General features: G+C 39.9%; 1 protein-coding gene across 1 annotated transcript in view; it reads right to left on the minus strand.

The window, feature by feature from the left end:
* The window catches only part of LOC101864653 (transmembrane and coiled-coil domains protein 2), a gene marked incomplete at both ends in the record, with an annotated part of 35,429 nt that overhangs the window by 15,703 nt on the left and 4,889 nt on the right, over nt 1-14,837 (minus strand). The window contains 2 exon segments of the mRNA XM_013089377.1: nt 3,516-3,548; nt 14,186-14,405. Of these exon segments, the coding sequence (XP_012944831.1) occupies nt 3,516-3,548; nt 14,186-14,405 (253 nt within the window).

A 14,837-nucleotide genomic window follows, 5' to 3' on the forward strand; every position in this document is an offset into this window, starting at 1 on the left:
TGAGCGTGTGTGTGCGTGAGTGGTCAATCACAATCAAGGGTCACCACCAGTTTCTACTAACGATAGACACCATGCAGCACCACTAGGACAAGCATGACACACAACACAAGACACACGACACAGGGGCGGCGGCGACACAACGAGCTGGAAGGTGTCTTCTCTCGTGTCATGCCACCCAAACATCAGAACCAGCAGGACATTTCTCCAGCCGTTTTTAAAAATCAGTTCTGCATACATATATTTCTAAATGTTTTTGTTTTTTCTCATCAGTTCTAGATACATTTACATTTTAAAAACATCTCTGGCTAAAACACTCAATTTATAAATCAGTTCTCGATAGAATGCTAGTTTATTTATTTTCTAATCAACCCTGAAGAAAATGTTCAGCTATTTTTAAAATCAATTCTGGATAAAATTTATCTTAAAAAAAAAAAATCTCAGCCTTGAAGGTGAAGGAAGAGTGCTAAAATTTCCCTTCTTTCCTTCCCCAACATCTTGGTACATTCATTCCAATACAGATAAATAGACATTTCTCTTTATAGCCATACTAACAGGCTATCTATCATACTTATCAAAATAAAATTCTGCTGCGCCCCATAATAACATTTCTAATGTGCATTTCAGCTAGATTGTAACGTTATAAATCAATATTGCTTTATCTGGCAGACTAAGAAAGCGACAGGACTTTTCAATAATCGTGGCAGAGTCATGACTTCACAATGGACTAGTAAAAAAGTATTATATATACTTAAGCAGAACCCTACCATGGTCTGTCAGAATACAGTCCAACCTGTATAAGACAACACCCGCTTACACTTACAGTTGAGGACAAAAGAGGTAATCTTAGACAAGGGGATCTCTTTAACCCTATCCGTACATCGGGTTTTTACTACCGTATCCAAATGACGTGGGGAACTCTGTGCCACCACTTTCCAAAGAGGAAATTTACTCGTTAATCCAATCTGTACGCTTTACATAGCAGTCTGTCAAAATGATTTTTTAAGAAATACTAAAAGTTTCAAAGAGATCTTCGCACTACAAGTATTCTAAAATGTGAAGAATACAACCCCAGGGGTATAAAATGACCCCAGGCATACGGATAGGGTTAACAGTGAAATAACAATACGTGAAAAATGCAAGGGGTGAGGGGGGGAGAAACATCGTCAATTATTCAGGTGGTTGTCTTGAACAGGAGGCTGCTAGGAGCCACTTCGACTGTATTCTCGTTTTGGACCAACAAAATCTGGTCGCATGTCACAACAGAGGAGAAGGCAACCCCAGCTCACAGTGCGACGATACAACACAAACAAACAAACAAGAAACAGACAGGCTGTCACTCACTCTTTAGCTCCTATCACCCCTTCCACCACATCCCTGCAGGGGGGGGAGGGGAACAGATTGAAGAGAAAAGGTGTTTTCAAAGTACACACATTACAAACACGTGGTCTGTTCCATGACGGCTGGAGAGATATACATCCGTGTGCAGCAAAATATCACAGAATATTGTAGACTTGAAGTATCATATCCTAGACCGGGCACTGTCATGCCACACCTACCCCCCCCCCCCCCCCCCCCCCCCCCCCCCCCCCCCCCCCCCAATCACATCCTCTACCCTCTACCCAGACGGAAAATTTAGTTATAGTTTTAGTAAGTGTTCTATGGCACTTGCAACACAATAAGGTCATATAGGTGCCGAAGATTAGAGGTGTTACAAGAGAGTAACAAACACAAAAAAGAAGGAAAAGAGATAAATATGACAGATGTTTGATAGGAAAGAAGAAGCAATCCACACCAGAGCACCCGCCAATCACCCACAAAATGTATCCACCTCTCTCATCCCTTCGTATTAACATACATGTCTCTCCCCGCCCTGAACTCCCCAAAAACAAAACCTCTCCAGGCCTTTATACTTGAAAATTGGCAGGAGGGAGAAGAATCCCTAGAAACTGCAAATCAAGAACAAAAATCTGGGATTCCAGTTTATCATACGACAGCCCTGAAGGATAAAGAAGGACAAACTACAACCGGACAGTTCAAGAAAAACAACAAGCTCTAGTGTCTTCCCGCGAAACGTCAACGAGAAGGCTGTGTGTGTGTGTGTGTGTGTGTGTGTGTGTGTGTGTGTGTGTGTGTGTGTGTGTGTGTGCGTGTGCGTGCGAGTGCGTGTTTGTGAATGAGCGTGTGTGTGCGTGAGTGGTCAATCACAATCAAGGGTCACCACCAGTTTCTACTAACGATAGACACCATGCAGCACCACTAGGACAAGCATGACACACAACACAAGACACACGACACAGGGGCGGCGGCGACACAACGAGCTGGAAGGTGTCTTCTCTCGTGTCATGCCACCCAAACATCAGAACCAGCAGGACATTTCTCCAGCCGTTTTTAAAAATCAGTTCTGCATACATATATTTCTAAATGTTTTTGTTTTTTCTCATCAGTTCTAGATACATTTACATTTTAAAAACATCTCTGGCTAAAACACTCAATTTATAAATCAGTTCTCGATAGAATGCTAGTTTATTTATTTTCTAATCAACCCTGAAGAAAATGTTCAGCTATTTTTAAAATCAATTCTGGATAAAATTTATCTTAAAAAAAAAAAATCTCAGCCTTGAAGGTGAAGGAAGAGTGCTAAAATTTCCCTTCTTTCCTTCCCCAACATCTTGGTACATTCATTCCAATACAGATAAATAGACATTTCTCTTTATAGCCATACTAACAGGCTATCTATCATACTTATCAAAATAAAATTCTGCTGCGCCCCATAATAACATTTCTAATGTGCATTTCAGCTAGATTGTAACGTTATAAATCAATATTGCTTTATCTGGCAGACTAAGAAAGCGACAGGACTTTTCAATAATCGTGGCAGAGTCATGACTTCACAATGGACTAGTAAAAAAGTATTATATATACTTAAGCAGAACCCTACCATGGTCTGTCAGAATACAGTCCAACCTGTATAAGACAACACCCGCTTACACTTACAGTTGAGGACAAAAGAGGTAATCTTAGACAAGGGGATCTCTTTAACCCTATCCGTACATCGGGTTTTTACTACCGTATCCAAATGACGTGGGGAACTCTGTGCCACCACTTTCCAAAGAGGAAATTTACTCGTTAATCCAATCTGTACGCTTTACATAGCAGTCTGTCAAAATGATTTTTTAAGAAATACTAAAAGTTTCAAAGAGATCTTCGCACTACAAGTATTCTAAAATGTGAAGAATACAACCCCAGGGGTATAAAATGACCCCAGGCATACGGATAGGGTTAACAGTGAAATAACAATACGTGAAAAATGCAAGGGGTGAGGGGGGGAGAAACATCGTCAATTATTCAGGTGGTTGTCTTGAACAGGAGGCTGCTAGGAGCCACTTCGACTGTATTCTCGTTTTGGACCAACAAAATCTGGTCGCATGTCACAACAGAGGAGAAGGCAACCCCAGCTCACAGTGCGACGATACAACACAAACAAACAAACAAGAAACAGACAGGCTGTCACTCACTCTTTAGCTCCTATCACCCCTTCCACCACATCCCTGCAGGGGGGGGAGGGGAACAGATTGAAGAGAAAAGGTGTTTTCAAAGTACACACATTACAAACACGTGGTCTGTTCCATGACGGCTGGAGAGATATACATCCGTGTGCAGCAAAATATCACAGAATATTGTAGACTTGAAGTATCATATCCTAGACCGGGCACTGTCATGCCACACCTACCCCCCCCCCCCCCCCCCCACCCACCACTCTTTGCTCTCTACAAAAATTTTGCTGCGTGCATGCGCTAGTGCGCACCGTGGGCACCCAAATGAACGGCCAAACACCGGTCTCGCTACAGTTGAGTGCATGCGCAACTTCTTTACATTTGCACTTAATTAGGTTCCAAATACTGTCAAATGATGCGCTTCACGGTAAAAGAGCGATTACAGAGGAGTCGGCATAAACCAAACAGTTACTCAAAAGAAAATATTTTTAAAAAAATAATGATCAGATAACAAGTAAAATCCCCAAGATCCCCCTCCTCCCCGCATTTGAGCAACCTCTCTCTAAACAACAAAAAACTCGGGAGGGCGAAACAGAAGAAAAAGAAAAATCAAGCTCTGTGGTCCCGCAGATGTTGGCTTTAAGCAGACTCCACTGTATAATGTCTGAGTGCCCGAGCAGAGATATCATACGACAAGTCTACAGCAGAGAAAAACTCACACAGTGCTGTGAGGGGAAAAAGCAAGAATGACACACAAAGGTACAGGGTACCACTTACTTACATCCTTGTTTTTACAAGCTTTACAAAGTACGAGTTTTTAGTTTTAGTTTTAGGAGAGGTTTTACGGGGAAAAAAGCAAGGCAATATATACAGCAATGAGATTTAAACCATAATATGAACATATATAATATTATATACATTTAAAATTGTCTCTTTTATCTTGTATATCGTTCTTTCAGCTTGGATGTATTATATCCCTCTCAGTCCACGTTGGCCCTGACAGGCAGGGTGGGAAGCCAGTCTTCTAAATGACCTAAAATGTGTCAAAGGGGGCAGAGAAACATCTACATTAAAAAAAAAAAAGTATTATTGTTTCTTCAAACACACACACACATAAATTGTCGCTTTTAAGGATAATTGGGCTAACCCAGATTTCGGGGTTTCCAGAAATCTTGACCTACACCGAAAGTGAGCATTGCACCACCTATAGGAGTAGTTTGGTTTCATTGGTGTGCATATTAATTGTTCGGTTATAGAGAAAACTCTCCTTGTCTTTTAAAGAAACTGAACAACGAGCAAAAACTTTACCGTCGATTTTCTCAAAACACCATTTTTCGGGATAGACCCCTTGGGCTTAAAAGCGACCAAATATACGTTGTCGTCATACGAAACCATATATACACACACATGTAATTTATCCACATAGAAGAAAAAGAAATAGCTTCAAAAAGAGAACCACAAACATCAGATCATCCCATCGTTCCCCTTTCTCTAAGTCACAGCAACATTCAGACAAATCAAGTGGCACCCCTGAAACAACATCACCACAGATATATGACAGTGTGTGTGTGTGTGTGTGTGTGTGTGTGTGTGTGTGTGTCTGTGAGTGTGTATGTGGCAGTGAAAGTAAAGGGAAGGTGAGGGGGGGGGGGGGAACAGAGCAATGAACAAAAAGAATACTAGCACAGCCAAAGAGAGGTAATTTGAGAGAGGGAGGGGAAGAGAGGAAAAGAAAGAGAGAAATGAAGAGAGGTTTAGAGAAGTGTAAAGAGGGATAAAGGGATATTTAAGTGGGATATAAAGATGTTTAAGAGGGATAAAGGGATATTTAAGAGGTATAAAGAGATGTTTAAGAGGGATAAAGAGGGGTAAATCCTGCACCTCCTCTCGATATCCTAAGGATACCCGAGTAGGGAAAAAGGTTTTAAAAGTACATGTAAATAAGTAAAGAGGGGTAAGGAGGGGCAGAGAGGAATAAAGAGAGGTAAAGAGGACCAAAGAGAAGGTTGAAAAGGGATAAAGAGTGGAAAATAGAGGTAAAGAGCAGTAAAAACATGGGGACAAGAGGGATAAGGAGTGGAAAAGAGGGGCAAAGAGAAGGGTGAAGAGGGTTTAAGAGGGGAAATGAGAGGTAAAGAGGCGAAAAAAAATGGGGAAAAGAGGGATAAAGAGTGGAAAAGAGGTGAAAAAAGAGTAAACAGGTTTTTAAACAAAAAAAAGGGGGAGGGGGGTAAAGACAGCTAGAAAGGGCTGAATAAAGAGTGTAAGCGTGTGGGGGGAAAGCAAGAAAGCAACTATGACAGCACGTAGGGGTGGGGTGGGGGGCGGGAAGTTGTAGGACATGCGGATAGTTAGAGAACGCTAGGAGTACGCCATTGGCTGATATTTATAGTAACATCCATCTTCTTTGACCTATTCTTTAACATACATATAATATAATGAGCATTCTCATAACACTTTTGCTAAAATGAAAAAAGAAAAAAGCTTTCTTTTTTTACTTCACATTTTTCCCCCAGATCAGACAGTGAGAGAGTAGGTCTGGAATTTCTTTTGTCTTTTGTCAGAATGAAGAACACTATTTTATGACACAAACAAGATGGCCCTGACTATAAACATCGGCCAATGGCCTACTCCTAACGTCCTCTAACTATCCGCTTGTAGCTGTAGGTGTGTGAGAAAGCGTGTGCTGTCAGCGCTTAGCAGTGGCCAGTGGTGATGGGATGACACGGTAAGACAACACGGTAAGGCGACATATTAGGCGGCCACCCAAACTGTAGCACATTTATGTGCGTGGGAAGCTGGCGGGTGCTCTGGTGTTGATTGCCCCTTATTTTCTATCAAACATCTTTTTTATTTAGTTTTAATAAGATTTTTACGGCACTTGCAACACAGAAATAAGGTCGTATAAGTGCCGGAGAATAGATGTGTTACAAGAGAGTAACAGTAACATACACAAAAAAGGAGAGATGAGGAGAATAGATGTGTCATAGGAAAGAAGGAGCAAACCACACAGGAGCACCCTCCAACCACCCATTTCAAACATCTATAGATATAATCGTCCTTATCTCTCCTCCATATTTTTCGTTCGTACTTTACTTTCTAGTAACACCTCTAATCTTCAGCACTTATAATATGAGTGACCAATTTGTGTTAAGAGTGCTGTAAGACTCTTTTTATTAATGAAACTAAAACTAAAGCATATTTACAAACTTGTGACTCTCTCCCTACAGATATAGTACTCCACACACACTCGCACGCGCACACACACACACACACACAAACACACACACAAACACACCACAATGCATCAGGAGGGATAGAGCCACTGACTGAAGGATGAAAATGATGGAAATCAAAGAAGAAAACAACATAACCCAGTCCCCCTCCCCCCCCCCCAAAAAAAAAACCCAACAAAAAATCCACAAATGTATAAATAATTCAAAAGCCCCGGGCAGCTGCCACGTCATATTGCGTAATTTACTGTCCTGGCGGGGCAATATTCTTAAGGCCTCACACTCAAAGAAATTAAATCAAAACTTGACAAACAGCCAGGGAAAAGGACCCGCAGCTCATCCAAGAGGCCATATTAATCAATTATACTGAGAAACAATTACACTGAGAAAAAAAAACATACAATGAATGTGCCATGGAAAAAAAAAAATAACATTACAGATAGAAAGACAAGTTCAAACAGAAACATAGTTTTATAAAAACAGATGATAAATCGCATCAAGGGCAGAGATTATTAAATTTCACAGCCAAACACAAATTTTCCCTTTTTATTTCGGTTTTGTTTTTTTGCAAGCATGCCCTCCTAGATCTACAATCTAATTAGCCTGTTCAAAGACCCACAAAGCACAAATAAAAACTGTCGCAGGCAGGCAGGCCGCCTCCTCTCTGTTAGACCAAACCTTTAGTTTTGTATGTTTGTAAAACAGACAGACAGACAGACAGAAACAACACAGGGAAAGAAAAGAAATAAGACCTACCAGTGGCGCCCTCCAACCACCCTGCCAACAAATTTCTAGTTGACAGTGGGTGGGTGGTTGGCGGATGTTTTACTGTAGTTTGCTCTTTCTTTCCCATCAAAAATCTGTCCTCATTATCTCTCTTTTTTTTCCCTTTGTGAGTAACATAAGTCTTAAGACTATTAATCACATTCACATCCAGGCCTTTTAACGTTTTAACTCTTTTAATTTTAACGCCATGACGGGGGGTGGGGCTGGTAATTAAATCAAAACAAGTGAACCTATTTCAATAGCTCTTCGTCTAATGAATGATCTCCTGGTAAAAGAGACTTTTTTGGGCGGAAATTATGCCGAAAAGTAATTTGATGTCAAAGTCGTTGTAAAGGAATGCGCTCAAGCGACTGTCTGCGGCTCACCAGCACTGTGGTTCTGACCGCGATAGTTTAAAAAATGCTGGGGGTAGTCTTATGCCAGGTAATTTAGAGGCATAATAACAGGGGTCTCAACTCAGAATTTTAAATAATGGAGGATGGGTCTCAACTCAGAATTTTAAATAATGGAGGATGGGTCTCAACTCAGAATTTTAAAAAAGGAAGATGGGTCTCAACTCAGAATTTTAAATAATGGAGGAACTTTCCGCGCGATCGAGACAGAAGATCATTTTCGCAGAGACACTCATTATTATTATACTGTTTAACCCTAGAATGTTGAAATAAAAACCATCAGCTTATCCCTGCAAGGTTATATTACATACGAATTTGAGAGTTTGGAAGATCATTTCAAGCAAAAGAGTCACTTACCAAATATTCACAATCTTGATTATGTACAGAAAGTGGTGGCGCATTACAGGGAGGTGGCCCTCCCAGTAGCAGAGTTTAGCGGTGGAAATGGCAGTAGCGGAAACCCCGCTCAATAGCGGAACATTGATGAGACCCATAAATAAGGACAGTTGAACCTGTCCAAGAAGACCATTCATTGTGGGTGGGGGAGGAAAGTGAACATCTAAGACAGGTTCGTTCTCCTGTACAGTGCCGTTATAATATAAAGTGGGAACTGATCATCCTGAACAAACAGGGTGGGTTGTTACAACAGGTTCCACTAAACATCTTTTCTACTCTTAAGTAAGCAAGGGAGAAAAGCTTCTTTCAACAACATTTCCTACTATCATTATTATAATCCTTCGAGCACGGGAGAAAGTATCAGTGGTGTGTGAGCATTTGACAAAATGTGCTCAGTCCTGAGCACAGACACTTCAAGCTTTAGTTTTAGTAAGAGTTTTACTGCACTTGCAACACAATAGGGTCATAAAAGTGCCGAAGATTTGAGGTGTTACAAGAGAGTAACAAACACAAAAAAGGAGGGGAGATAAAGACGACAGACATTTGATAGGAAAGAAAAAGCAAACCACACCCGCCAACCACCCGCACACTTCAAGCTGTGCAATTGATTGATTGGCACAAAGTATTCAACACACTGACCACACTATTGGGTGTTTTTCTGTGTGTGAGCTCATTAGTGAGGTGAACAAGTAGGAAACCGCAAAACGCAACAAACTCAGGATTTTTGACAAACTCGCTGGCCATACATACATTGGGATAATGGCTCCTATAGAGAGTAATTTTGACAACTGCTGATCTGCACTTATCCCTTCACTAAAACTGCGATTAAATGTAAATTTATTGTTTGTATTAGTAGAAGTTTTACAGCGCTCGCAACTGCATAAGATCGTAATGTAAGTTGATGCCTGGAGGAAGTTAATTACAATTCACAACAGATGGAAAACAGATCTGACAAGCAAAAGATAAGGCGCGTGCAAAATGACATACTACTGCTACTGCATGATCTGTCAGTCACCACTTAGGCGATAATAGCTCTAAGGGGAGCCAAAGAGGGAGCATAATTTCTGTTTTTACATTTTCAATCACGGCTCAGTCACCACTTAGGCGATAATAGCTTTAAGGGGAGCCAAAGAGGGAGCATAATTTCTGTTTTTACATTTTCAATCACGGCTCAGTCACCACTTAGGCGATAATAGCTTTAAGGGGAGCCAAAGAGGGAGCATAATTTCTGTTTTTACATTTTCAATCACGGCTCAGTCACCACTTAGGCGATAATAGCTTTAAGGGGAGCCAAAGAGGGAGCATAATTTCTGTTTTTACATTTTCAATCACGGCTAAGCCTTGTTGGCAGCAAAAGATACAAACAGCGGCAGGGAAATTAGACTTCTGTCAGTGCTAAAAAATCTCTAATCTCTTTTCGCTCTCGACATTTTATTGTATTGAAAATGACACTTTCCTGGCAGGAAGTGGGGGAAAAAATAACGTGTGGCTGTGTTTTACATATATATGAGGATTATAGTATAAATCATAATACATTACAAATTATATGAGGATAAAAACTGCGAGTTCTAAAAGATCCGTCTGTCTCTTGTCTCTGTGAAATACGGCTGGCACACACCAGATACATTTTTTAGCATTAAGTAGGAAAACCAAATGTGTTAAATGTGCGGGGGAGGAAACCTCTCTACAAAGCATGTGTCGTCAGTTAGGAAAGAAATGTCGACTCAAATGCTTTTGAAAAATCCACACAAACAGCTGGCTTAAAAAAGAAAAAATAATAAATTGGGGGGGAAAAAATAACAACAAAATAAAACATACCAAATACTCCCAGACCCCAAAAATCAAAGGACGAGGGGCCATCACTTCTCCTCCCCCCCCCACATCTAACGGAGACTATCTGTAAGATCTTTCTGTCTTCCCAGAAAAAGAAGATTAAAAATCTTAACTGAAAAAAGAAAAAAAAATATTGGGAACTGTTAGAATAAAAAGAATTGGCTTTGAGGAGAGGATGAGTGTTGGCGGGGGGGAGGGCCAGAGGGAGATGAAATTATAAAAGGGAAACCTGGACCAATGAGCAGGGTGAACAATCCTCACATCATTGTTGATAAGCTTAGAAACGTTTTTTTTTTCTCAATTAAGAAAATAACATCCAAAAAAAAAAATTCAGGTAGAAGAAATACTTTGTGTGAATATTGCTTCAAGTTTTTCAGAATGCAGCTAGCTAAACTATTGTAGAACCCCCGAAAACCGAGACGGCTCATTTGAAAACAGCGGTGTTCTCAGAAAAAAATCAAAACTCTCAATTTTTATTTCCTTGTCGTATTTGAGCAATTTCTCTAAACTGAAAATGTGACTAAACCGAAGAAAATCCAAGGGTCCCACAAATCTCATTTGGAGCCGACTCCACGGCATGTTTTAAAATCAATATCTCAGAAACAACTCATGTTCTCAGCTCTGCCCCGTGGCATACACACCAGCAAACAACAAACCAAAATCCCTTTGTTCGGAAATATATATAAAAGGAGGATATTATTTGGAAAATTTGTAAATAATGTTTTTGTACTAAAACAGAAACACAAATTGCGCAGCTGCCCTCAACTGAGATTAGATTATAGTTTGATGGAATATGAGAAAAAATTTCCTTCACATTTTCATTCCACGAATAAAAATTCCTTGTCACCCAAAACTATGTATGTTAGAAAAGGCAAATTATAACCGGGAGACTTTCCCCCACTGTCAAAAATAGTTCTAAAAACCAAAGTCATGATTGTAATTATATTAATAATAGTAATAATAATAAAATAAATAATAATAATAATAATAATAAAATAAATAATAATAATAATGATAATAACAATATTAATAAAAATAACATTATGAAGCTGATAATAATGATAACAATAAAAATATATACAATAATTGTAATCATAATAACTAAAACAAGAAGAGGAGAGATTGAGTGAGTGGGGTTAATATAGCCAATTTTACAAATGCCACACTAGCGAATGGTCAGAGACCCCAAATAAAAATAAACAGGAAAAAAACCCCCAAAGTCAGCGCTAGTGGCCAAGGGAAGGAACTCACTGGGTCGCGCCACGGACTCCCTTCCACTTCCTGCAAACATGCACAGACATACTTCCATGACCACATGTGTATAAAGAGAAATATATATTGCAGGACCAAACTGCGGTAATTTTTGCCTTTGTGTAATGAGCATTCATTTTTTAAAAATAATAATAAAAACCAAACGAAATAAAACATAATGCCTGGACATAACAAAAATATTAGAAGGCAAAACTAGCTCAAACTAAGAAAAGCGTGATCACTAAAGATTTTTAAAAATCCAGAATCCACAGCGTAAAAAATCCTTCAAGCCGTTCAGCAAGACATGAACACTCCATACGTGAAATAATGAAATAATAACATGAAAAAACAAAAATGTAGAAGAAGCCCTCGGGCCGTCTAAGCCTACTCATGCGGTAAAAGAATCATCCGACATTCAGGCGGGCTAAAACAAAGAGAAAGCCGTGTCAGTACAGGAAAAACCAGGTGGGTGAAAATTTCAAGATGAAGACAGCAGAACATCTTCGAAAGAACAACCCAGAATCTGCCAGGAATTAACTGCATCGTGTCAGTAGTCATCGAGCAATCATCGCTTTCCTCCAATAATGGTTCGACAATTGAGTTTCATGATGGTGAAATCAGGCACTCGTCAAAATAACGAAATCGAAGAAACTGACATTCTTCTATTCATTGGGCAATTCGTATCGGGGTCTTTTTTTTTTCTTTTTCAAGGGCTGCTCAACACCTTTTATTGATTTTACTAAAAAATCATTGGCCAAAGGCAGTACAATATGTAAATTTGCAGTTTCAAAGGACACCTAAGCTTCAGCAGTCAAAAAAAACTTAAGCAACAATTTTCTCTCTAGGAATACTTCTAACAAAAGGCGAACTCCACTTCCTTCAATCAGAAACATCTCGACTTGTATTCAAGAAAGATGGGTATTTAAAAAAAATTAAAATGAACGAGCTTTAAGACTATTATACTAATAACTTTACGTACCTGACAATTGATGAGAGCCTAATTCTATAGTGACGAGAGGCATTTTATGACAAGGATGAAGACTATGCCTTGGAAACTAAAAGAGCGACTATTTCAGATTGCGGGAACATGGAGCGCAGAGAAAGACACAGGAACAGAGAGTGAACTGTAACTGTCGATGTTTTACGACCCATTCACATAATTCCCAATTTATTTAGGACGTAGGTCGCTTCCACTTTGCCTGTCCAAGCCAAGCTGGGCTGAGCAGGATACAACATCTCAGCAGACAGGCAGAGATACTTGATATAAAAATAAAAACTTTGCACCGGAAAATCAAACCTAATTCTTCCACAGTCAAGGGTAAAAAGACTATCTTTTATACCACAGACGGCTGAAGAGAGCATGATCAAAACAAAACTGAAAAAAACAAAAACAGGAAGCGAAGAACAAGGGCCAAGATGACAGCAGGAACTGAGATACAAATCTCATCAGATCTCATCATCAGAAACTAAAATGCAAGCGAAACCAAAGTAATGACAAGCAAACTGAAGACTAGCAACAACAAAAAACTATTTTAAAAAACCTCCATAATATGACAAAAAAATTTACGAGCGCCCAATTCCGGTACATCACGACACATTCTATTCCGCTGTTGTACACGTTTAATGCCTTACTCAACACCTGAAGCTCTCCTGAAAGTAAAACACTTGAGTCCCAAGAACAGACACTGTACACAAAGAAATGTTTGATGTTGCGAGAACTATGGGGAACAAAGAACACAGCAATCTCGCCTAGTAGGAAAAAGAAAAGACACAGAAAGTAAAAAACCCCCCTTAAATAACTAATAAAAAATCACCACTTATATTTTGCTAAACTGTAACTTACTGCATTTGGGAAATGATTCATTAAAATAGACCACACTACATTCTTAAAAAGGTTTTGTGATACTAAGGAAGCGAAATATAATCTGTAAGTAATGAGACATTCCCGTTTGTTTTTGTATAAAACCTTACTACACACTTACAAGTCTTCTCAAAGGTAAAGGCAGATTGTTTTGCCCAGTGGCTTGAGACAATAACTATTATAAGGAGATGGTAGAAAGAAGTGAGGAAGAAAGAGAAAATACAAAAAAGACAAATATCATACGTGTACACTAGAAGACAGCTGATGTTTGGGGGGGGGGGGGGGGCACAGGGGTGAACGCTCCTGCATTTATTTCTTCTGGATCCACAGCCAGAAAGAAATTTTTAAAGTTTTAGTAGAGGTTTTACGGCGCTCGCAACTGCATAAGGTCATATGAGTGCCAAAGAAAGAAATTGGACATGACTAAATATTAAAACGAACAGTAAAAAAAGAGAGAGGCTGACGATAAAATGACACAATCTCACACGGCTGTAGTAATACACAGCCACAGTTCAGTGTATGACTCCCATCATACATCACTTTATTAACTGGCCAACGACCATGTCTTACACGAAGCTGTCATACATTTAACACATCAGTATATATATATAATATGTATTTTTTAAAACATATTATATCATATGTTTACACACATATATGTATATACACATTATATGAATAAATACTTCAAACCCTATTCCACACAAACCCACGCACATATTTCAAGGCCTGTCCCACACAAACCCACACACAATGACACACACACATACTTCAAACCCTGTCCCACACACACAATGACACACACATACTTCAAAGCCCGCCCCACACAAACCCACACACACAATGATACAAAAACTATACTTTAAAGCCCATCCCACACAAACCCACACACACAACGACACACACACACACAACGACACACGGCACACAGACACATACTTCAAACCCTGTCCCACGTCTCGCAGCACCTCCTTGGCCTGCTTGTGGCCCGTGTAGCCATGCGTCTCCACCTCCGTCAGCCTGGCCTGGTGCGCCTCAAGCTTGCGCTGGAGCTGGATTATGTTCTGGGCCGACTTCTGGTTCTTCTTCTCAAACAGCGCCTTTATCCGCGCCGTAGGCTGCTTGTCCGTGGCCATCTGGAGGTACTCGTTCACAATGGCTGGGGACCATACGCAACATTTGTAATTGAACACAGGAGCATACGCGACATTTGTCATTGTAGATGGGACCATACGCGACATTTGTCATTGTAGATGGGACCATACGCGACATTTGTCATTGTAGATGGGACCATACGCGACATTTGTCATTGGAGATGGGATGATACAGAAATTTTGTCATTGTAGACAGGACCATATGAGACATTTGTCATTGTACATGAGACGATACGGAAAATTTGTCATTGTAAAATGGGACGATATGCAACATTTGTCATTGTAGATGAGACAATACGCAACATTTGTCATTGTAAACAGGACCATACGCAACATTCGTCATTGTAGATGGGACCATACGCAACATTTGTCATTGTAGATGGGACCATACGCAACATTTGTCATTGTAGATGGGATGATACTGAAAATTTGTCATT

The sequence above is a fragment of the Aplysia californica genome, unplaced genomic scaffold (genome assembly GCF_000002075.1).
Source record: "Aplysia californica isolate F4 #8 unplaced genomic scaffold, AplCal3.0 scaffold00938, whole genome shotgun sequence".
Lineage (NCBI taxonomy): Eukaryota > Metazoa > Mollusca > Gastropoda > Aplysiida > Aplysiidae > Aplysia > Aplysia californica.